This window comes from Medicago sativa, chromosome 2 (assembly GCF_051527215.1).
Source record: "Medicago sativa cultivar Bolivia chromosome 2, Bolivia_mono, whole genome shotgun sequence".
Taxonomy (NCBI): Eukaryota; Viridiplantae; Streptophyta; class Magnoliopsida; order Fabales; family Fabaceae; genus Medicago; species Medicago sativa.
Window position 1 is genome coordinate 5,329,221 of NC_140750.1, and position 21,880 is coordinate 5,351,100.

General features: G+C 33.6%; 3 protein-coding genes and 1 non-coding gene across 6 annotated transcripts; all 4 read right to left on the bottom strand.

Annotated features, from left to right (window-relative positions):
* Positions 1-1,208: 1,208 nt before the first annotated feature.
* TRNAV-UAC (transfer RNA valine (anticodon UAC)) lies at positions 1,209-1,281 on the bottom strand. Its single transcript has one exon. It is a non-coding gene; the product is annotated as a tRNA-Val (tRNA).
* Positions 1,282-1,822: 541 nt separating this feature from the next.
* DES-1-LIKE (fatty acid desaturase family protein) lies at positions 1,823-4,892 on the bottom strand. Of its 2 annotated transcripts, XM_085742170.1 has the most exons (3): positions 4,685-4,892; positions 4,388-4,590; positions 1,823-3,213 (listed from the first exon to the last, which is right to left on the bottom strand). In XM_085742170.1, exons 1-3 carry the CDS (start codon positions 4,728-4,730, stop codon positions 2,395-2,397), a joined length of 1,068 nt encoding a protein of 355 aa, XP_085598296.1. In that variant the 5' UTR covers positions 4,731-4,892; the 3' UTR covers positions 1,823-2,394. The 2 variants fall into 2 exon arrangements, with proteins under 2 accessions (XP_085598296.1, XP_085598297.1); XM_085742171.1 differs by lacking the exons at positions 4,388-4,590; positions 4,685-4,892 and adding an exon at positions 3,598-3,804.
* A 1,761-nt stretch (positions 4,893-6,653) lies between these two features.
* Positions 6,654-11,918, bottom strand: LOC146943874 (E3 ubiquitin-protein ligase AIRP2-like). 2 transcript variants are annotated; one of them, XM_085742174.1, is made up of 5 exons: positions 11,719-11,918; positions 10,551-10,701; positions 10,207-10,273; positions 9,876-10,113; positions 6,654-7,213 (listed from the first exon to the last, which is right to left on the bottom strand). In XM_085742174.1, the coding sequence occupies exons 1-5, from the start codon at positions 11,808-11,810 to the stop codon at positions 7,003-7,005; spliced, it is 759 nt and encodes a 252-aa protein (XP_085598300.1). In that variant the 5' UTR covers positions 11,811-11,918; the 3' UTR covers positions 6,654-7,002. The 2 variants fall into 2 exon arrangements, with proteins under 2 accessions (XP_085598300.1, XP_085598301.1); XM_085742175.1 differs by having other exon boundaries at positions 10,847-11,918.
* A 6,967-nt stretch (positions 11,919-18,885) lies between these two features.
* LOC146943875 (CBS domain-containing protein CBSX5-like) lies at positions 18,886-21,086 on the bottom strand. The gene is made up of 2 exons (XM_085742173.1): positions 20,512-21,086; positions 18,886-19,914 (listed from the first exon to the last, which is right to left on the bottom strand). The coding sequence occupies exons 1-2, from the start codon at positions 20,880-20,882 to the stop codon at positions 19,083-19,085; spliced, it is 1,203 nt and encodes a 400-aa protein (XP_085598299.1). The 5' UTR covers positions 20,883-21,086; the 3' UTR covers positions 18,886-19,082.
* Positions 21,087-21,880: the final 794 nt, after the last annotated feature.

Here is a 21,880-nt window from a genome sequence, read left to right on the forward strand (position 1 = left end):
GATATTAAACCCTAGTTTTAGTATTGTACTCACCGCAAGTATAATATTTTTTTATAATCGAAACTAGAAAATCATTTCCTATGTCAACAGCTTTTTGCAGAAAAAAAAATGGAAACTACACTATTTTTTTTGTTTGTTTTTGTTTCTAAAAAAAAAAGTAGAACTTATCCCTTGATCAAAAACACTTGTTCCAAATTTATGATGATGCATGTTTCTATCCAAAGTAGCAAACTAATCACAACAAACCAGTATTTTGTTTGCCAAGAATTAAGGCAACAAACTTAATTTAAATTGCACACACAAAAATTATACAGATTTGAAGAAACTAATCGAATATCTTAAATTCAAAAATAGGGTTTACGGTTCACACCAAAATTAGAGAGAAACAAAAAACTCTAATCATGGATGACTTCTAGACATTAATTTTAACCTATCCCAATAAACTAAATATGAGGGCATGCCATATACCACTGGTTGAAGATAATTTAATAATTAATCATATAAGACATGCTTTCTTAAATACTACTCCCTCCATTCCTTTTCTTTTGATGTTTTAGAACTTAAACTTTATTCCAAAACTTTTGATGTTTTAGAATTTTTAATACTTTTTATCCAATTTTACCCTTGTTGAAAAACACACTTTGAAAATTGGAAGTTTAAATAATAAATGCAATTTGTGTGGTGAGTTTCAATAATTAAGGAGATTAGAATTTTGAGAAAAAAAATCAAGGAGTAAGTAAGGGTATTTTAGTATAAACCATACAATTATTCCTATAATTTAATGATTCCTTAATATTTGTGCAATCACCTAAAACATCAAAAGAAAAGGAATGGAGGGAGTATGATGTAACCAAAAACTATATACTACTATGGTGTAGAAACTTACTAGTTCAATAATTATGTAACAAATATCAAGAATAAACTATAAACACGACACTTAGGATACATGATAGTGATTCTGAAACATAAAGAGAGACGGATAACCACTACCTGAACTATATGTTGGTTTGTTGTTCTTTCAATGTCTTATTAGGTTCTTGCTCTATAGCTAGAGAGAAGACTTCAAATACAGTGAAAAACAAATATGCAGCAAGTGTATAGTTTGTTTAAATCACCCAATATATAAGTGTAAGGAAGTGAGAGGATTTTAGAGAAGGGTAACACAAAAACTACGCTGAGATATGAACAAAAAAAATGCAAAAAAATGATGTTGCTGCCCAGGATCGAACTGGAGACCTTTAGTGTGTAAGACTAACGTGATAACCACTACACCACAGCAACTTGTTGTTTATTTTACGGATATTCGAATACATAAATGTAACCATATTGCTACAAATCGTATTTCCCGATTTAATGGCAGGCAAACAATATTTGAGCATGACTCAAAAAAAAAAAAAAAAAAAACAGTTTTTAAAACCTTTCAATCCTATCATGAGAATGGTGTGTTTTGCATCTTATTGAATGTCACCAGCCATTACCTTTGGTTTATTGATGATACAACCCTGATATGGATAAAGAGTATTAAACCATCAAATTAACTCTTGAATTTTTTACATGTACTAAATTAAATTGTTAACTTGATCTTCTATATTTTACCACTTGTTACCTACTAAAATTTGCTCTCATATTTAACCACTTACTATCGATTAATCTTTTAACTATTTAACCATTTACAATCTATTAATCTATAACATTACTATCATTACTATCAAATTTGATCTGATGTCTAAAATTTGATATACATTTTTTATAAATTTAAAGTGATAGACGTATTTGATAGTTTACTCTATCTAAAATGATAGGGATGGCCAACGGTCTCACGTTTACAACAAACAAACTGCAAGTATATAATTTAAAGAGTAATATAATACATAGTATATTTTTCAACCATCTTTTTAATACATTTTTTATCAGAGTAAAGTAATAAAAATCCTAATTAAAATGAAATTCAAGAAAAATTAATCCACTATCTAGTGACAAATAATGTTACAAACAATTGTATAAAATTAGTCTACTAATAGAGTATGTTAGATCAAGTGTATTACGACCATTTCTTCAACCTTAAACTGACCATGATCATGTTCTGTCCATTACTAGTAATCTGCTAATCTTTCCACTCCGGAACGCATGTTGACTGTAGTATGCATTCACCAATCATGTACATTCTCTAGTTTGCAGATTATACTTTCTTTGTTGAAATGTTTGGACACATATTGATGGAGGAAAGCTCAAAACCAATAACATTCATCACCATTGTAATAAGCTAATAAACAAATGGCTTGCTATCTGGGTCAAAAACTACAGTACATTCTTCTGTGACATATAAAGTTATCAAAAGTGTGAAAAGTTTATAAAGAATATTCATAGGGGCAATAAATGAATGACAGCATCTATTCATTCAGTTTTGCTTGGCTTTCTCTTCATTCTGCTATAAGGTCCAACTGTTTTGTCCATAATATACATGTAAATAACCTGACTCCATGATTTATAGTGTGACAAACTATCATAATATTCTGGTGCAATCTCCTTCACCTTGTGAAGTTTGTTTCCAGGAATTCTTGGAAAATCATGGTGTTCATTGTGGTAACCTACATGCCATGTGAGAAGATTCAAAGGTCCGTAGTAAGAATATGTCTCTTGTTCAGGATTGAATACATAATGTTCTGAAATGAAGTGACCAGCCATTGGATGCATTCCTCCACCAACAAATGTGGCTAGTATGAGATAAGCTAAGGATTTCCAACCCCAGAAATAAACCATTGAGACATCAAGGGCAATCTGAACAGAGAAGTTGATGAATTCCCAAATACCTGGAGGTTTCGGTTTAAGAAACAACGGTCGAAATGCATAAAAGAATAGCTGTAAAAAGACCCAAATGGCTTTCGCAAGAACATTTGTTACGACATGTGCTTCCATGTGACTGGGGATATCCATATCAACGCCATCGACGCCTTGGAAGCGATGGTGCTCCAAGTGATACTTTTGGAAGGTTACAGACATAGGTACGCCTATAGGGAGATTAGCGAAAATCCCAAGCCAACGGTTGTAGACAGGAGTTGAAAAAGCAAGATTGTGACTGAGCTCATGGATAGCCAAGAAGAGATTGTGGTTGAGGAATGAGCCAAAAAAATAGGCTACTAGAAGTATCTTCAGCCACCCTGCATCCTTAAGTAAAATAGCAGTAACAAGTTGAAGCAGAACAACAACACTAATCTGCAACAAAACAAAACAATTTCAAACACTATACCAGATCTAATACAGATCTAAAAAAACTTATCCATAAACCATACACATTCACATAAAATACATTTCAAATCCATATCCCAAACTAATATAATCTACACTAGTGACAAGTTTGGTTTATGAAGACTTAAAATTGATTTTGATATGTTTGGGAGTTCTCAATTAGAATTGATTTTACCTCTAGAATTGATTTCAGCTTGAAGTTAAGATTTGCAGCTTTTATTACCAAATTTTACACCCAAATTATTGTTCAACATACTTTTATATTAGTAAAAGCTGCAAATCTTAGCCATTGGAATTGTCAACATTGGAAATCTTACCACTGCAAATCTTATACAACATAAAGCATGTTACCTTAAGCTCACGGAAATAGATTGTCAACGTTGGAATTCTCTCAATTTTTCTCAATTGTAACAACATCTCAGCCATCAGACATGAGAGAGAAAAAGAGGAGATTGAGTTTGTGGTTGAGATATAACAATTGAGAAAATTCCAATGGAGAGAATCAATTCCCTAAACTCACTTTAAACTAAAATTAATATTACAAAATCAATTTTTAATATCATAGAACCAATGACACACTGGGGTCATCTGTAAATCTAATGGTAGAACCAATTCAAAGTTGTTAACTTACTTCTCGTGGACCCTACAATCTCACATCAGATTTAAGAACTTCACCAACTTTTCACACAAATGGTGTAGCTGTTTAAAAAACTTCAAATAGATCCCACAAGTTATCTCACATCTTTATATATCATGTCATTCAAAATAAATCTCACAAGTTACATCACAAACTATCTATATCAATGATACACTCATTCAATCTACATCTCTATAATATTCCTATCTATGTCAGCAACATATCACATCTATCACATCATGCCTCTCTCTCTCTCTCAAGGTGTCAAAGGGTTTTGGGGCCCACCAATATTTTTCCTAAAAACCATTGTTACACATGGCATTCGGGGTCAATCTCCACATGTTTGGTATCACGATGGGTTTGCAAATCACAGGGTGATTTGCAAAAGCTCGCTCGCCGTGATTCTAATATATGATTCTGACATATTTACCACGATATCAAACATGTACTAAAAACGGTACGAAAAAGTAACATTAGAGATCTAGATGGTAATATAAAACTCACCTTGAAGAATGCGGAGGGATCAGGACCAAAGAGTTGTTTAATTTGAGGGTATTTGGAGAGGATCTGACGACGGCGAGAAGCATGAGGTTCATCGGTATATGACCAAAAGAAATCACCAGCCATCATTACACCTTCTTCATCTTCTCCTCCTCCTCCTCCGCCTTTACCCATTTTTTCTCTTGTTTCTCTTACATCACATGAACCTGTTTCATCAATCTAACAAACATTATATATAAAGACAAAAATATCGAATGTGGGAAAAAAACCTAAGAATAGTGGGACAACGCACAAACATACCCTCCCTCACTCTCCCACTGGTTATCCTTTGTTTCTTCCCCGACATTACAGCCTAGATTTTTTGTTCCTAATCCCTAGATTTAGCTTAACTCCTTTTTTAATCTACTACTTTATTATTTTTTTAGTGCAATTGTGGAGACTAAGATGACAAAGTTTTAACGAAGATGCATGACATTAGTTAAGTTGAAAGAAACATATATATAGGGTCTGCTTGGTAAGACACCTTAATGAGTTTATAGCTTATAAGCTCGTCTGACAAAAAAAAATTTCATCTCATCTAAGCATTTTTGGGACTATGGTCTAGTATTTTCTATTAATATATAAAATTTTTTGTAAAAAGAATTATTATTATTTCAATTAAATTGAATTCAAGTCGATAATAAAATTCAATCTAAAGACTAATTATTTGAGTGAACTCGAGCCTCGAGTCTTAGTTGAAATAATCATTTTATATCGAATGTGTGACTAACCTTTGTTCGACTCTATAAGAGTGTGTTTTCTATTGAGTTTGAATACTGATCCTCTCTCACATATTCAGTGAACATTATTCAACCTGTTGAGTCCCATGGATGGATTGGGTTCGTTGGTGTTTTTAGGCATCGAGACTTAATTTTAAACTAATATGTTGTCGTTTTCATGTGTTAAGATACTCTTTGCTAAAAAAAAGTGTGTTAAGATACTCTCTTTAGTTTTTTATTGTGAAAACTCTCCAATTCTTTGAGGAAGGGACTCTAGTAATCAGGAGTTCGGTCGTAAGGTAAGCATAGACTAATCAAAAATTGATTCACCTAACAATCGTAAGGTAAGCTCCATCAGATAAATTGTTCGAAGGGAGTATGTTTTTATTGGATTAACATTTTAACTTTATCACTTTTCACCATTTTTTAATACTCCCTCCGTTTCAAAATGAGTGTCGATTTAACCAAAAAAAAATTGTTTCAAAATGAATGTCACTTTCAGTTTCCAATGCAATAATAACTTTTTCTTTTCAATTGTACCCTTCAATTAATATTATGTTACACTACTTCCAAAGTATTATTTTTTCTTTAATAAAAAACAAACTAATAGTTGATTAGGATAATTTGGTAAAATTACTATGATATTTGACTAATTTATTTCATTCCTTAATATGTGTGCAATTGGCTAAAGCGACACTCATTTTGAAACGGAATGAGTACAATATTTCTATTTTCATCTCTTATCCAATACTCCAAGAACACTCTTTAGCATTTTACATATATTAGATGAAATTGCAAAAAAATACAAAGACCAAAAGCTTATTTAATGATTAAAAACTTAAACTCCTTCAAAAAAACTTAAATGTTCGCACATGCATTAAATGTACTAAACTTTTTGAGGGATTAAATGTACTATACCAGTACTTCGTGGTCCTATTATAAGAAGGAAGGATCCCAGTGAGTACTAATGTAATGTGAGTTTCTAATAAACATACAAAAAAATCTTATAAATCTTGTACGCTATTTTGTCCTTTTTTTGGTAGTGACTATTTTGTCCTTTGATTACGAGTGAAGGTGATTTTCTTTTTAAATTATGGTCATGTTAACCGGTGCCCCCGTGGCACTGGTTAAGGAAGCCAAAAGTGAAAATTTTAAGTCAAAAAAAACTTTTTAAGCTTTTAATGCAATGACAGCACAACTTTCAATGCAAGATAGTACTATATTTAACTCCTTAACCAATGTCCGGGGGCACTGGTTAACATTTCCCTTTAAATTAAAAAAAATTATGTAACATAAGATAAAAATATACGGTGTGCTCAACGGCTTGCAGAACAAATTAGTCTTCATCAAAATATGTGTGACTATTAGTCATAGACCCTTGGAACAATAACTACAACAACATAGTCATAGACCCTTGAAATAGTAACCACAACAAAGTCTGCATTCAACTATTTGGTCAAATGCATATAATCTACCTTTATATTGGTTCATAGTCTAAGTTGTTGGTAAAGTTGACATTCAATATTCCATCCAATGCATTCATGATCAAAGATTTGTTTTAGGAGGGAGGGCTGTTTGTCAAGAGATTCACCTTAATATCATAAGAGGCACATAATATGCAAACCTCTTGATAAGTAATTCAATCTGTACAAGGATATACAAATGCATGTGCTACATACAATTTACCATTTCAACTTCATCACCAACTCATCGCAAACTCAAGGCTGGAATCTTCTGGAAGACGTGGAAGCAAAGCACTACAACTCTATAAACTAAATTCACCAGATTACATTCAAAGTTTATAAACTAGAACCATCCGAACCACCCATCAAAGAACACATTTCTGTGTGTTGCAATTACTTATCTTAAGTGAGAGTCATAAGGATCAAAAAGGGATTCTGGTATGATCAAAGGTAACTTATCTATGTACATGAAAAGCCTTCTAAGGTTCTCTCTTGTTACTGTTTCCATGTCTACTATGTCCCTACTATCGGTGAATATCCAGAGATCGCCCGAGTTTACTCTTTTAAGACTGTCACGACAAAAGGGGCATGACTGTGATCTTGCTCTCCTGCAAAAAAAAAAAAATGTCAAAATACATACAGCTTTCAATTAAACAGGAGAACACTTGAAGAAGAGACGAATGATGCAGCGACCACAATTTTGTTGTGTACCAAGACACGAGGCAGAAAAGAATATGAGAACGATAAAAAATATATAGCACATATCATTACAAATTTAAATGAAAATTAGAAAACAATCACCGAAACTTGGTTAGACAACTAGGGCGAGAATCAATGTCACAGAAAACAAAGACATTTGAAAGAGGTTCTAAATGAACCACATAAGATATATGAACATTGAAAACAGTTCCAGGACATCACTATAATTAAAATTCCTTAAAAAGAATATTTTAAGTTTCATATAAGACCGATCAATAAAACAAATACCAATATAATATGCAAAGCCTAAAGAACAACAGTCTGGGTTCATACTCGGATCCACATAGAATACTTATCATTCAATAGTAATCAAACCAGTAAGTTCCAATTAGAGCATTATCCTACAAATGAACCCTGGACCGCCAATAACCACTTCGCCCTTAACCAAGACTCATGCTCGGGGGACTGTGGACCACCAATACTCAAATAAGGGCCCGCTAGCCCTATACAAGGACGTCGCCTACGCTTGCGTAGGGCATGCTCCCCTCCTTATCCCCCGAAACCATCAAGCCCGAACCTTTAGGCCAGATATTCAGCCAGAATATCCATATTTGGGGGGATATATGCGTTTCTACCTATCTTGGGTGACTTAGGGAGTAAGTCACGTAACAAGAGGCCCAAAAAGGCTATAAATAACTCCCTTGGGATCATTCCCAAGGCATGACCTAATCAGATACTAAACCCTAGTTTCAGTATTGTACTCACTGCAAGTACAAACCCCACAGATAATATGTATTTTTTTTTTTTTTTGATGCATGGTAGGGGCAAGGCCCCCACTCAGACAATATGTATATAGTATACCTGAGAGACTGACAGAATCTAAATACAGTGTTGGCTCATCCTAAAATATTGTGCCTGATTCTCATTAGTAATTAATAAATAAATACTAGTAAATATTGCAAAGAAATCTAATAAACTTAATTAGGTTTGATATTCCGTAATAGTTCCAGAAGAAAATAGCAACACGCTTCCTTTCAAATCATTGTAATCTCACACTAGTCCCGGCCTTTATAAAGCTATTTCATATCTCCTAAGTAAAGAAGAACCTCTTTATGCTTGCTCCAAAGGTTATTAAAATCGAGTTGGAATGTTTGTAGACTCAATTTCGCGAGTTTAAGGATGAAAGAGATTTTAATTTCATTTTTTTATTTTTTAAAATGGCTCAAATCATGGTTTGAATTTCGGAGACAAGCAAGGGAAGACTACATGTCTTCTTCTCATCCAGTTGCAACTGTTTGGAAACAAGGTTAGGAAATGTCACAGAACCTATTGTCGTGGATGACGCAAACAAAATCTCCATCCTGGTGACGCGAAAAAAAGTCTATAGTGCCAACAACGCAAACTAAGCCTTCAATGCTGACTCACGATCTTCAAACAGGACCCCTCTCTATTTCGAGCGAGCAGCAAACTGAACGGTTCTGCTGTATAAAATTCACCATCCAATGATTGTGTTCTCACTTGCTTCAATTAGTTTTTCTCTTCCTTCAATGAATGTGTTCTCACTTACTTTACTTGGTGTTTCATTCTCATGACGTTTTTTTGAATTGCCCTGTTTCCTTCTTTCATAATGGTATTATATAAGTATATATGTCATGCATAGGAGTTTTAAATATTATTTTTTAATGAGACAAATTCTCTCGAATTTACTATCCAAGTTTATCAAGAATCTCAAGTTTGACAACCTTGCTTGCTCCTTCCTCGCATCTAAAGAGCAACGGACTTCACTAAAGGGTGAAAGGGCAATGATCACCACTGGACCACACAATTCAAAACTAATGATTTGGATAAGCAATAAATAAAATAACATCAATCTAGATAAAGAAGAATTTAACATGGATCCCTACATCAGATCACATCATTTAAAATACGAATCTTTAAAATTGGAGTTGGGTAAGTGGTGGACATAGATATTACTGCATTTTCCCTCTCTCAAGTCCATATGTAATAAATAATATTGAGATTGGTAAAAAAATCCATGAATGTGTGTGTAATACTGTAATGCATGTATTGTACAAGTATCAATATGAGATTCGGACACAATAGTTGCAGCCCATTTTTTGAGCATCTTTAAGTCATAGCTTAGAAACTAGGATATGTACAACATAACCCTCTTCTTACGGTGCCTGTTATGGCATCATATATATGGTAAAGCACAGGAATCAAAAACCATGTCGCTTATGCAAAATCTGAATGATGGAAGTTATCTTACTTGATTATAAACAATTATGATCCAAACAAACCGAATTAATACAAGACTTACGAAAAACAAAGCAGACTCAACAAATTACAATTACCTATATAGAATCATGTATGTGATTCAGAACTAAATTAATTTAAGGAATGAAATCATCAGAACCATATAAAAAGAAATCATACGGCATATTGCTAAAGAAATACAAAGAATCAAGATGTAGAGAAAGCAGAAACAAAGCCAAACTTCATACTTCTTAAAACCAACAAGCCATGATCGTAAAATAAGGAATGTGTGTGTGAGGGAGCAAGAGAGAGTACCATTCATGGTAGCATTTCAGGCACATGACATGGTTGCAGTTAGGCAACACAATCTTGCTATTCATCTCCATACATATTCCACACTCTTCTTCTCTTTCAAAGTCTATGTCTGAGAATTGTTTGTGCTCCTCGTCGTCTTCTCTTCTACGATACCGCTCCATGCATACAACCTTCTGTTTTTTATCCTCAGCATCAGTGACACCTCTTTCAAGTTGTAACAAAGACGGATATATGACCGCTGATCAATACAGAATTTCAGTATATCAGCTATCCACACACAGTAAAATGCAAACTAACTTGTTAAAAAAAATTAAGATAAAGGAAGATATACCATAGAATTCCCTAATACTTGCTTTTCTTTCATGTGTAGACATGGTAGTAGTCCCATCCACATACACCTACAGCATGAGGAAAATTTAGCACATTGATCCATGTCTAAGTTATTTTTATAACAAAAGATAAAATAAAGCCAAACTTTTTTCATATAAGCTATCTTGAAGAGCTTACGAAAATAAGCTGAAAACAACAAATAGACGCGTCATAAGTTGTTTTCATAAGCTCTCCCAGTCTGACAAGTGTTTATGCCAGTAAGTAAGCTCAAATAAGTCAATCTTAACATACACAAGCCAAAATTTCTCAGTTCATAATGAACATCCAAAAACCAAAATGCCTAACCTTGTAAATTAGAATTCTTAATAATCCAAGGGCTCCAGCAAGATTGCAATCTGTCCATTGAACCAGAAAAAGAAACAAGTGCGCTGCTGGACTGTATGACATTCTCATCTGAAGACACGCACCATCGTATTCCCTCGGAAAATCAGATGCCCTACACGCCCAATTATATGATCAAGTTATAACTTTCATACTCATCAAGAAAAAGTTGCTGGAGAGGAAAAAGAAAGTGCACCCGTCGAAAGTCTTAACATAATTTTCAATATTTAGAAAAGACAGCATTCAGAACTTAAGATAACCTCGAAACCTTTCTCTAGTCCAATTTCACCAGAGACTCATCACAAATACAGCAATAACCTTGAAACATTGAGCGAAAAAACAACAAATAGCTATGAAAGATAATGCAATGCATATTATAGATCAGGAAACAATAATTGGTATCAAAATCATCATGCATTATTTGTTTGCAAGCCAAAGTACTATCCCTGCTAACATGTGACAATGCCCCACATACCATAAGGTGGAGAAAACAAAATAGTCACCATTCACACAAAACAAAACAAACAAAAATCAGATATATTTTCTAAACTAAAAATTCAGATAAATGAATAACCAAAAAAATTCTCCATCTGAGTACAACACAAAGGTAGTGAAGGCCAAAGTTGTCTAAGTTTTGACTTTTGTATATATCACACAAAATGAAACAGTACAACATAGTCATTTATAAACAAACAAACAAAAAAATTAAAAAAAAAAACAAAAACAAAACAGTAATAAATTCATGATGTGCAAGCCATTGAAAAATTCCACAAGAATTTATTCATAACTGAATTTTGAAGTATTGAATTCTCCCCAACAAGACAGAGACACTGTTGATCGTTGAGTGGATAATCACAACACCAAAATCATGAATTTGCAGTGAAATAAATTCACCACCATATTTATGGAAAAGAAAAATTGATTTTTGAACCAAAAAAAAAAAATCAGGGCTTAAAGTAAAACCCCAGAAAATAATTCCAAAATAAAAATAACTCATGATCAAATTCCAAAAATAATAAAAATTAAATTTTTAAACAAAGTATGCATACCCTTCAAGAAAACAACTAAAAAATTGACTTTTTTTCAAAAGAGTGTGAGAATTGAAAGAAAAAAGAAGGAAAAAGAAATTTACAAGGTATTGGCATGATGAATATCAGCTTCAAGCAGTTTAAGAGATTCCTTAAAAGACCTTCCCATGGAAGAAGAACCACCACTTATGTACATGTTTCCTCAAAATACTGTTTTTCTTTTTTTCTCAATCAAAATCCAACAACAACAAGTTTCATAGTTTCTTTGTCTCTCTCTCTCTAGGTGTAGCAGTAGCTACTACTTAAGGCTTCTATTTTGTTCTTCACAAAGAAAAAGGAAAATTCAAAAGCTATTTGGTGGACACGTGGCGTTGGGATATTTTAATTAAGATTAGTTAATGATTATGCTAATTGTGTTTAGTTAGTTGAGGGAGTTCGTGGATGAATATATGTGAGGACAGTCTGATCCACTTTGCCTTGTTTTTAGGTCTTGATGGCTTTCAGCAGTGCACTAAGTTGTACGCACTCTGGTGACTATTATAAACAAAAATCTATTTTTTAGGTTCATTCAATAAATGATGTATGTGGTCCATTAAATAGACCACATACATCATTTAATGACTGAACCTAAAAAGTGAAATTTTGCTTATAATAGTGACCGGAGGGTGTAAGCACTAAGCACCGTTATCTTATTTGGGAAATGTTAACTTCACAAGTTAATAATTCAAATATAAAAATAATTTATTATGTGTGCATTGTATTTAATCTTTAATTTTTTAATCAATTAAACGCACAAGATTTTGGAAAATATTTTTTATTTTAGATTTCTTAACATGTGTTCTAAAGACACAGGTTAACACTACCCTTTTTCTTTTGAATCTTACTAGCAAATGGCTTAAGAAAAAAAAGTTTATCTTAAATACAAATCAAGATAAACTTAAATACAAAGTGTATCTTAAACATATGTAAAAAAGTTTATTTTAAAAAGTTTCTTAGGACTGGTTTGATGACCAGGATAGGATAGAAACATGATATGATATAAAGCTGAATAAAGATATGATATGGACATGATAATTATTAATCTTATCGTGTGTTTGATGCACACATGATAACAAATAAAATATCATTATTTTATTATAACTAAATGAGAAAATTACTTTTGTAATTAATTAAATATTTTTAAAATAGACAACATTTTCAAAACAACATAATATCATGGTAATAAATAAGGAATGAAATTCTAATCATGTCACGATAGTTTAATTTCTAACTCAGCTTATACTCACGAAAAAAATTGCAAAGGCAAGTGAGGATAGAATATAAAAATGGTTTATTTCATCCTATCTCTTTAGTGCATCAAACATGAGATTTAAACAGGATACGTCGATATGACAAATGTGAGTTCAGGTATGCTCCATTTAAGGAGCTATCCGTTTAGTCCATTTAGATACCTGGATGCATTTTTTTTGACAAAAGATACCTGGATGCATGACAAGTGGCAAATAAATATTCAAGGGTTGTAATTAAAAGATCAAAATTAAAGTGATTTTCACATCTATTTCGTTTTATTTTGTGATTTCGTCGTCTTCGTGCGACGTTGGTTGTTTGTCGTCTTTGTGCGACGTTGTTTGTTTTTCTTGTTTCTCTCAGGTATTTGATCGCTTCAGATTGTCAGATCAGCTTCGATCCAGTGCAGATCCAATCAATGACTTTGGCGTCATCCACGTTGTTATACCCTAATTTTGGACCTAAAAATACTTGCTCAAAAATATTTTTCATCTCTGATATGTGTCCATTATTATTGAGAGATTGTCAATTTGCTAATGTTTTACACTGATATTTTACTCTGCTTTATCTGCATATTTCTACTGTCTATGTTTAAAAACATTTTCAATTATGACCTTGTCTGTGTTTCCTTGCATTTTAAACCATCCAAAGGGTCTTTCTTGCATTCCAAGTTATTTGAAGATTGTCTCTGATCAGTTGCATCTTTCTCTGCATTTTATTTCAATGTTCTTTGCAAAATTCATGAAAAAGGGCATTTTAGTCATTTCCTGCATTCAAATTCATTTTAATCTCTGAAATTTATCTTTGAGTCTTTTCAATTGGTTTGTACAAGTCTTTGTTTCAATTCCATGTTAAAATCCATTTCAAAAAATTGCATTTGAGTCATTTTGAGTCAGTTTAGCCCCTAGGGGCATTTTAGTCATTTCTTGTGTTCAAGCTCATTTTAAATCCCTGAAATTTGTCTCTGAATCTTTGCAATTAGTTTGTATAAGTTCTTGCCTCAATTCCATGTTAAGATCCATTTCAAAAATTACGTCTGAGTCATTTTGAGTCAGTTTAGCCCCTAGGGGCAATGAAATTTTGGTCATTGTTGTAGTTGGTTCATTTTAGTCCTTTTTGTGTTTTTTATTTGTTTCACTTTACGTTTATTTCAGATTACCAAATTTTAACCAAATTTTATTATTATTTGCATTTTAGTCCCTATTTTCTAGTATTTTCGTTTTAAGTCCTTTTTTCATTTTTAATTGTAGTTTTGTCCTTTAGCCAGTTTTGCATTTTAGTCCTCAAGTTTCAGATTTTTGTTTTTAAGTCCTCTCTTAAAATTGCAGAATGGTCCTTTTAGTTTTTAAAATTGCAGAATGATCCAAGTCCCAAATTTAGTCCAAGTCCGAATCAAACAAGACCAGGAACAGGTGTCACAAGCTGATTGGGTCACAAGTCCACATGGCAGCCTATATAAGGGCCATATCATCAATGCACAGTATGAATCACCATTCATTACACGCCACATCACAAACAGAATCAAAGTTTCTCTCTCTATTCAGTTACGATCAAAATCAGAATCAAATCAAGAACACGAAGAACAATCCAAAACCCTAAAATTCCAGAATGCAAATTCAAGATCAAATGCAACGAATCCATGATGATTCTCAGTGATTCATTGAAGAATCTTCATCATTGAATCATCGTTTCTGCAATGCAAGTGCGAATCCACCACTGGTAGTAGCAGATTCAAGCACGATCACAGAAAATCAGAGAAGAAGAAGAAGAGGAATCGAACCAGTGAAGAAGAGAGAAGAAAATACCGATTTATTTTCGGTTCAAACCCTTACCAGAAGGATCTGAAGATTTCTTGAGGATCTTTTAGTTCGAATATTCGATTAAAACCAGGTAATCACAAAAACTTCTTCGTTTTCATTGCAAAAGCTCAACGAAGGTCTATTAACACAAATAAACGGTGAATCGAAGTAGGTTAACAAGTTCTAAGACTTGTTCTTTCAAAGAAATCTGAAAAGATTGAAAAGATTTGAAAATCGAACCCTAAAATGTAGATATACGAAGATTCACCGTTTATTTTGTAAAACTAAGTTCATATTCGTAATCAGCATGAAAAATAGAACAAGTTAGGGTTTAGATCCATGTAGATCGGAGTTGTTAAGGTCTCGCCGGAATCTGGAATTCACGGCGGTGACAATGAAGATTCCGATGAATCTTCATCTTCTCCAGCCGTTTCATTCCAGAAACCGGCGGTGAAGGTGATCGGAGAAGAAGAGGGAATTGCAGAGCTTCTCTCACTAGGAGAGAAGTTAGAGAGAGAAAGAAGAGAGGAAAATGAAGAAAACGTTGAGGAGAGGCTTATATAAGCCTCTAGGTTGCCTCATCACCGTTAGATCTAGGGTTAGGAGGAACTGGATCAATCCAACGCTCCTGATGCGTTTGGATAGTCCAGATCCATACAGGATCATGGGCCTGGGCTTTTGTTGTACTGGACTTCGTATTCTTGTGTTATTTTTGCTATTCCAACACTGTTTCTTGATGTTTGCACCTTTGTCTCACCAAAAAACCTTTAAAAAAAATTCCTAAAAAATGTTCAAATTATTTTCTTGATATTTTTGATGAATCTTGATGTATTTACATGTTAAGCATTGGTCAAAATATGAGGAAATAATTTGTTCTTTCTTAATTCAATTCTTTTTCATTTCCTGTTAAAAATCTTGTAAAAAAACCTTGTGGACTCTTTTGTAATTATTTTTGACATTTGAAACTTGTTTTTTTTAGGATATTTTGACATGCTAAAAAATGGATAGAAATATAGGTGATTTTGTTTGTGATTTTTGGTTTTTTGTCAATGTTTGTGAAGTTTTTGTATGGTTTGATCCCAATATTTTGTCTCATGATGATTGATACTTGATGAATAAATTTTGTGATGTGTTTGTCCTTAGTTTAGGGTATTTGGTACTGTTTGGGATGAATGTTGTAAGTTTCTTGTTTTACAAGTCATGAAAATATTTGTTTGTGGAAATAAAGTGTCAAATGTGTCTAAAAGTGTGTCATAACTCTTGGCTTGGATATGTTCCTATAATCCCCACATTGTGGCTGCAATAAAATCTTTAGAATAGTGTTATGATGAGAGAATTATAGGTCATGTGCATATTGAGAAGTTATGGTAAATTTTTAGTGTATTTTGACACTTTGTTCTTGTTGATTTTACCACTTTTGTTTAACATTTTTTTGCCTTATTTCTTTACCCTATTATATATTGTGCTACTAACCCTCTCATTTCATGTTTCATATACTCCATAAGCATATTTCATTCTTTAGCTTTAGTGTTATTTCTTGCACTTTAATTTTGATGCCAAGACTTAGCATGTAAAAACTTAGGAATTTTTGTACTTTACCTTATGCTTTTAATTCCTTGCAAGACCATAGCATGTAAACTAGGACATATGTAAAGGACAATGGACTCTAATGATGTACACCGACACAAGCACCTACACATGCACACACATCACATGGATGCTTTAGATGTATGCTTAGGGAATGTATGCTTTAGATGTATGCTTAGGAATCACGATACTTAGAAAAATTCTCCTTTCCAAAAAACATGAACAACTTCACTCAAATAATTTTCCAAAGAAACCTTGGGATCAAAATCCCATTGAATTTTCCCTTTATATTCTTAAACAAAAACTTTAATGAATTCTAATAATACTTAGACCTTTTTGCAAAATAACTAATTCCACCTCACATTTTCCAAATCTTATGCCCTTGAGGCCTCTCTCTCCTATTCTTCAAAATTCCATTTTTCAAAATTAAAATCAGCCAACAAAAACAAAAAACATTTTTTGGAAGAGAACTACATGGAGTTTGATCCCTTAAACGGGTATGTAGGCAAGAAGTCAAAACTTCTCCAAGTCCAATAAAACAAAAAATCAAACACATTCTTCTCCCTCCAATTCTTGACTTAGCAAACCCTTAGGTGTAAATAACACTTTCAAATAGCATTTAAAAATAAAGCGCGCGCGTAGAAAATAAAGACGGTTCCTATAGGATACTATAGTCGTTATGGGTGTCTAACACTTTCCCGTAGCGAAAACAACTCCCGGACCTCGATTCTCAAGGGTTTTTTTTTTCTTATTTTTCCCTTCCCAAGAAAAAATGAGATATCAAAGGTTAAAAAGGTTCAAACTTAATCAATGTTTGACACCCGAAAAACCAAGATAAAACACACGTTGCAGATCCGGAAACATGGTTATTCCGGAGATTTAAATATAGTCATATGTGTAGGCATTTGTACTTTGCCGTTTTATGCTGTTAACATGGATGTTGTGAGCCTGTTCACAAATTCATCCTTTTTGTTTTTAGCGAATTTGCATTATATCGATGTAGTCTTTCAATTTGAATGAATGAATATCTTTTATTTTGTAAAAAAAAAAATTGTCAAAATTTGTGTGTCAAAATATCAATTATCTTATCATATACAATACACACCCCCTTCAGCTGCTGCAGATAACATCAACAATATCCATATCCAGTTTAACGACAACATCGAAGATGCTTTAATCTGGTCTCAAAACAAAAATGGCACATACTCTACAAAAAGCGGTTACAATTGGCTTATCACACTCAGAGAGACAATAACTGATTCCAATTCTCATCTTTCTTGGTCTTGGATTTGGAGATTAAAGGTTCCGAAAAAGTATAAATTTCTCATTTGGCTTGCCTGTCAAAATGCCTCTCTTACCCTATCCTTGCTTCATCACAGGAACATAGCTCCTCCAGCCACCTGCACTTGCTGCGGAGATGAAGAAGAAACCTTCCTTCACTGTGTTAGGGACTGCCGGTTTTCTAAGTGCATTTGACAAAAAATTGGTTTTTTAGATAACGATTTCTCCTCTGCCACTACTGCTTATGACTGGATCAATTTTGGCATATCAGGCCCTCGCTCCACTATTTTTCTTGCTGGTCTTTGGTGGGTTTGGAGACATCGAAACTTAATGTGCCACAATAATAAAACTTTGTCTCTGATTCGGCTTCGTAACAACATTCTTAGCTCAACAGATGCAATCAAGTCGATCTTTGAAAGAGTTGATAGTTCAACTCGTTCAGATCGCTTTGTTAAATGGAACAGTAGATATCACCATGCTTTCGTTCTTAATGTTGATGGCAACTGCATAGGAACTCCAACCCGCATTGGTTATGGTGGTGTCCTCCGCAATAGCGCATGTTTTTACCTCTCAGGCTTCATTTCGAACTCGACAGACATCATGTTGGCAGAGCTAACGGCTATGTACCAAGGGCAGATGCTGGTTATTGAAATGGACATGGACGATTTGGTGTGCTACTCAGACTCCCTCCTAGCCATCAATCTTATCATGGATGACATCCGTGATATCACGTGTACGTTGTCTTAATTCAAAATATCAAGGACTTGCTAACTAATCAGAACATCTCTCTTCATCACACTCTCAGAGAGGAAAATCAATGTGCGGACTTCTTTGCGAAATTCGGAGCTACTTCAGATGCTGACTTAGTCATTCACCAAACGCCTCCAGCTGACCTCCTCCCCTTGCTCAAGGCTGACACGTTGGGCAACTTCTTCGTTAGGCGCTAGTTTTCTTGTGTTTTTGTTTTTCCTCTTTTCTTTCTGTTTGCATAATCTTGTAAGAAAAAAAAAATACAATACACACTTCAAAGATGGGGAAAAACCTTTTCTGAATATTATTTGTTTAAACTTCATATAAGAAAAAATTATAAGTTTAAGCGCAAGTAATTAAAAGTGTCGTATTTCTAAAGCAATCTACCTCAACTTTGTCACATTCGAATTAAACAAAAAAAAAACAATATAAATAAATTATTTATTAAAAACAAAGTAATAAAAAGTAAATCATCCACATTTTCCCTCTCCCTCTAAGCATAAAAACAAAAAGTCTCATTCCTAGACATTAGGTAGATATTGTGCACGACTGCTGTACACAATCAAATAGAAAAAAGAAAATTGGTTTCTTTACCCATTTGAGAACAAAAAACAAATCTACTTATGTAGGCAGAATATCCGTTTTACCTACACACATCACATTTGATTCCTCAACAAAAATAGATTAGATAGCAACCTAAGAATTGATATTTAGTTGATAATGATGGTGACATAGTGAGTGCTAGTGCTACACTCACACGTGTGTTATGACATTGATTTCAAGTGTTCTCTGAAAATTTTCAACATAGTTTGAAAAGTAACAATCCCATACAAGGTTCTATCTTCTTGTACAACCCACACATAACTCACACGATGGGAAAGTGCTTGAATCATTACAGCAACCAAAGAACTCCAAGGGTAACAAACAATAGCCTCTGACCTTCTCACAATCCTTGAAGAGTGTCCTCCAAGTTTCCAATTCTTCCCTAATGAGCAAATATCTTCCTCGGATGAAGTCGAAGAAAACGAAGACCAAGATGAAAGCTCTGATCCCTCCCCAAGTAACTCCACAGCCGCGTCGAGATTCTGCTCATGCAGCCTCTCTTTTACCAACTGAACTAAATCCTCTGGGGGACCACCGCAGTCGATGTAAGCTAAGAGATCACCAGCTGAGAGAGTTGCCATTGCAGGGGCAACAATTTCATCACAAGTGTTCAACATAAAGGGTGAGATTTCTCCAATGAGCTTGCCATGCGGATCAACGACCGCAACGGAGGATTGGTGCACAATGGAAGCAGTGAGAAGCTCTAAAGCAGAGGATGCAGGGTCATCAAAGTAAAGAAAATATAGGTTTTGTGTGTCTATAATGTCGAGTTTGTCGATGGATTCTGCAGGAGTATCAGAAAATGTCCCAATTGAGTTGAGGAGGTAGCGCATTACATCCTCTTGACTAAGCCAACAATATGCACGCTTATCATTATGCAAAATACCATAGTCCAAAATCTTATTATCCCCTTTCTTCCACTTGTTCTCATCGGATATTGGTATCACCACATTCTGCACCCCTTCATCCATTACATCTATAGTCTCCAATAAACTGCATGCATGTGACATCTCAAAATAATATTATTGATCGAATAAAGAATAATATACCTACTTGATCATACATTTGAGATATTGAAATACCATATTCTTAATTTTCATTTTAAGGAACAAATCTTTTACATCGGTTTTGTAATGCAAGACAACGCTAGACACCAAAAACGAGAAAATTAGAATTTGCAAAAAGAATTGGATGAGACGTATAAACTTAAGCATATGTTATGAATTCGAATTCGGCCTGAAAAATATTTGATTTTTTTTTTACCACTCATTGCACACATAAAAATATTGCTACTAAGTTAATTTTTTGGTACTTACTCAAAAAAAAAAAAAGTTAATTTTTTGGTACAACTATCATATTTCCACATTTGAATTAAAATGTTCCTTTTCTAGAATAGGAACAAAAAGTCAAAGATGAAATCAAAAAACTACCAAACAAAATTTAATTTTTTCTGTTCCCTCTTTATTATTCAATTTATTCACGGGATCAAGTCAACCACAAAGAAAAATCAGAACTAAACACAACCACATAAAAAATCAAATAATAATAATGAAAAAAAAAAAGGTAATGAACAAAGAATAAGGAACGTACCTGGCATTGGGTTGAATATGTCGAACTAGAGATGAACCGTCGTCGGCAAGGAGAACCGAAACCGGAGACCGAAAAGCTGCGGCCGGGGAAGAGAGATTCTCCGGTTTGCAAAGGAAACAAATAATATCGACCATGCAAACTTTTCCAATACATTTGCAATGAAATCCAAAGTCCTCTTTGATTAGGGTTTGAGGAGGTTGTTTGTTGATGGAATGGTGACAATTCCAAACGCTGATATAGGATTCGTTGTATTTCTTGATGGCGTTAAGAGCGTCGGCTATGGTGTCGGTGATAGAAATGGACCGGAGTGGAGGTTTGCCGAGGGAGAGGTCGGAAACTTCATGCGTTGAGAGTGATAATCTTACTGCCATAAACAGACTCAACCTACGAGAATGATGGGAATAAGAATAACAACAATGAAAATTTAGAGAGAGAGAAGAAATATAGGGTTTTGGTTATAGGGGGAGAGAGAGAGAGAGAGAGAGAGAGAGAGAGAGAGAGAGAGAGAGAGAGAGAGAGAGAGAGAGAGAGAGAGAGAGAGAGAGAGAGAGAGAGTGTTGGAGAGATTTTGGTGGCTGAAAATGAGGTGAAGGGAGTTTGGAAATTTATAAGAGGGTGGCTGGTTGGTTACTATATCAATGTCACGTGAAAAAAAAAATTATTTTATTGTTTTTGCTCTCATTAATAAACTATAAATTCTCTCAAAAAAAATAGACCGAGTATTTTCCTTAAAAAATAATAGGCTATGAATATTTCTTCTAATAAAAATAGGCTAAATATTTTTATTTTTTGAAATAGACTATGCATATAAAGTTTAATTTATGAGTTTAATGATGGTGGTTTGAAAGTTATTATGGACTGTCAACCCACCATCATTAAACTCTTAATTTATATGCATCATAAAAAGAAAAAGAAAAAGTTTACACATATATCTAATGATGTACACCCTCCAGTCACTAATATAAGCAAAAGTTTGATTTTTAGATTCATTCATTAAATGACGTATGTAGTCTATAATAAACACTACATACGTCATTTAATGAATGAATCTAAAAATTAAATTTTTGCTTATATTAGTAACCGGAGGGTGTATCTCTATTATATATATTTGCCTTAATTTTTTTGAAAAGTACATTTGTCACTCTTCTATGTTAAACTTCATTTAATGTATTACACACCTAAGCATCACTAGTACACATGTGCACCTCATCATCTAATTGTAGCTTAATTATTGGCTATTGATAAATCATTGTTACATATTAACACATGTTTAACCTTGCCATTTATTACAATTGATACCGATATGAATGCCAATACAAAAGTGGCATCCTATAAGAATATGCTCTCTATTGAACCTACAACCATTTCA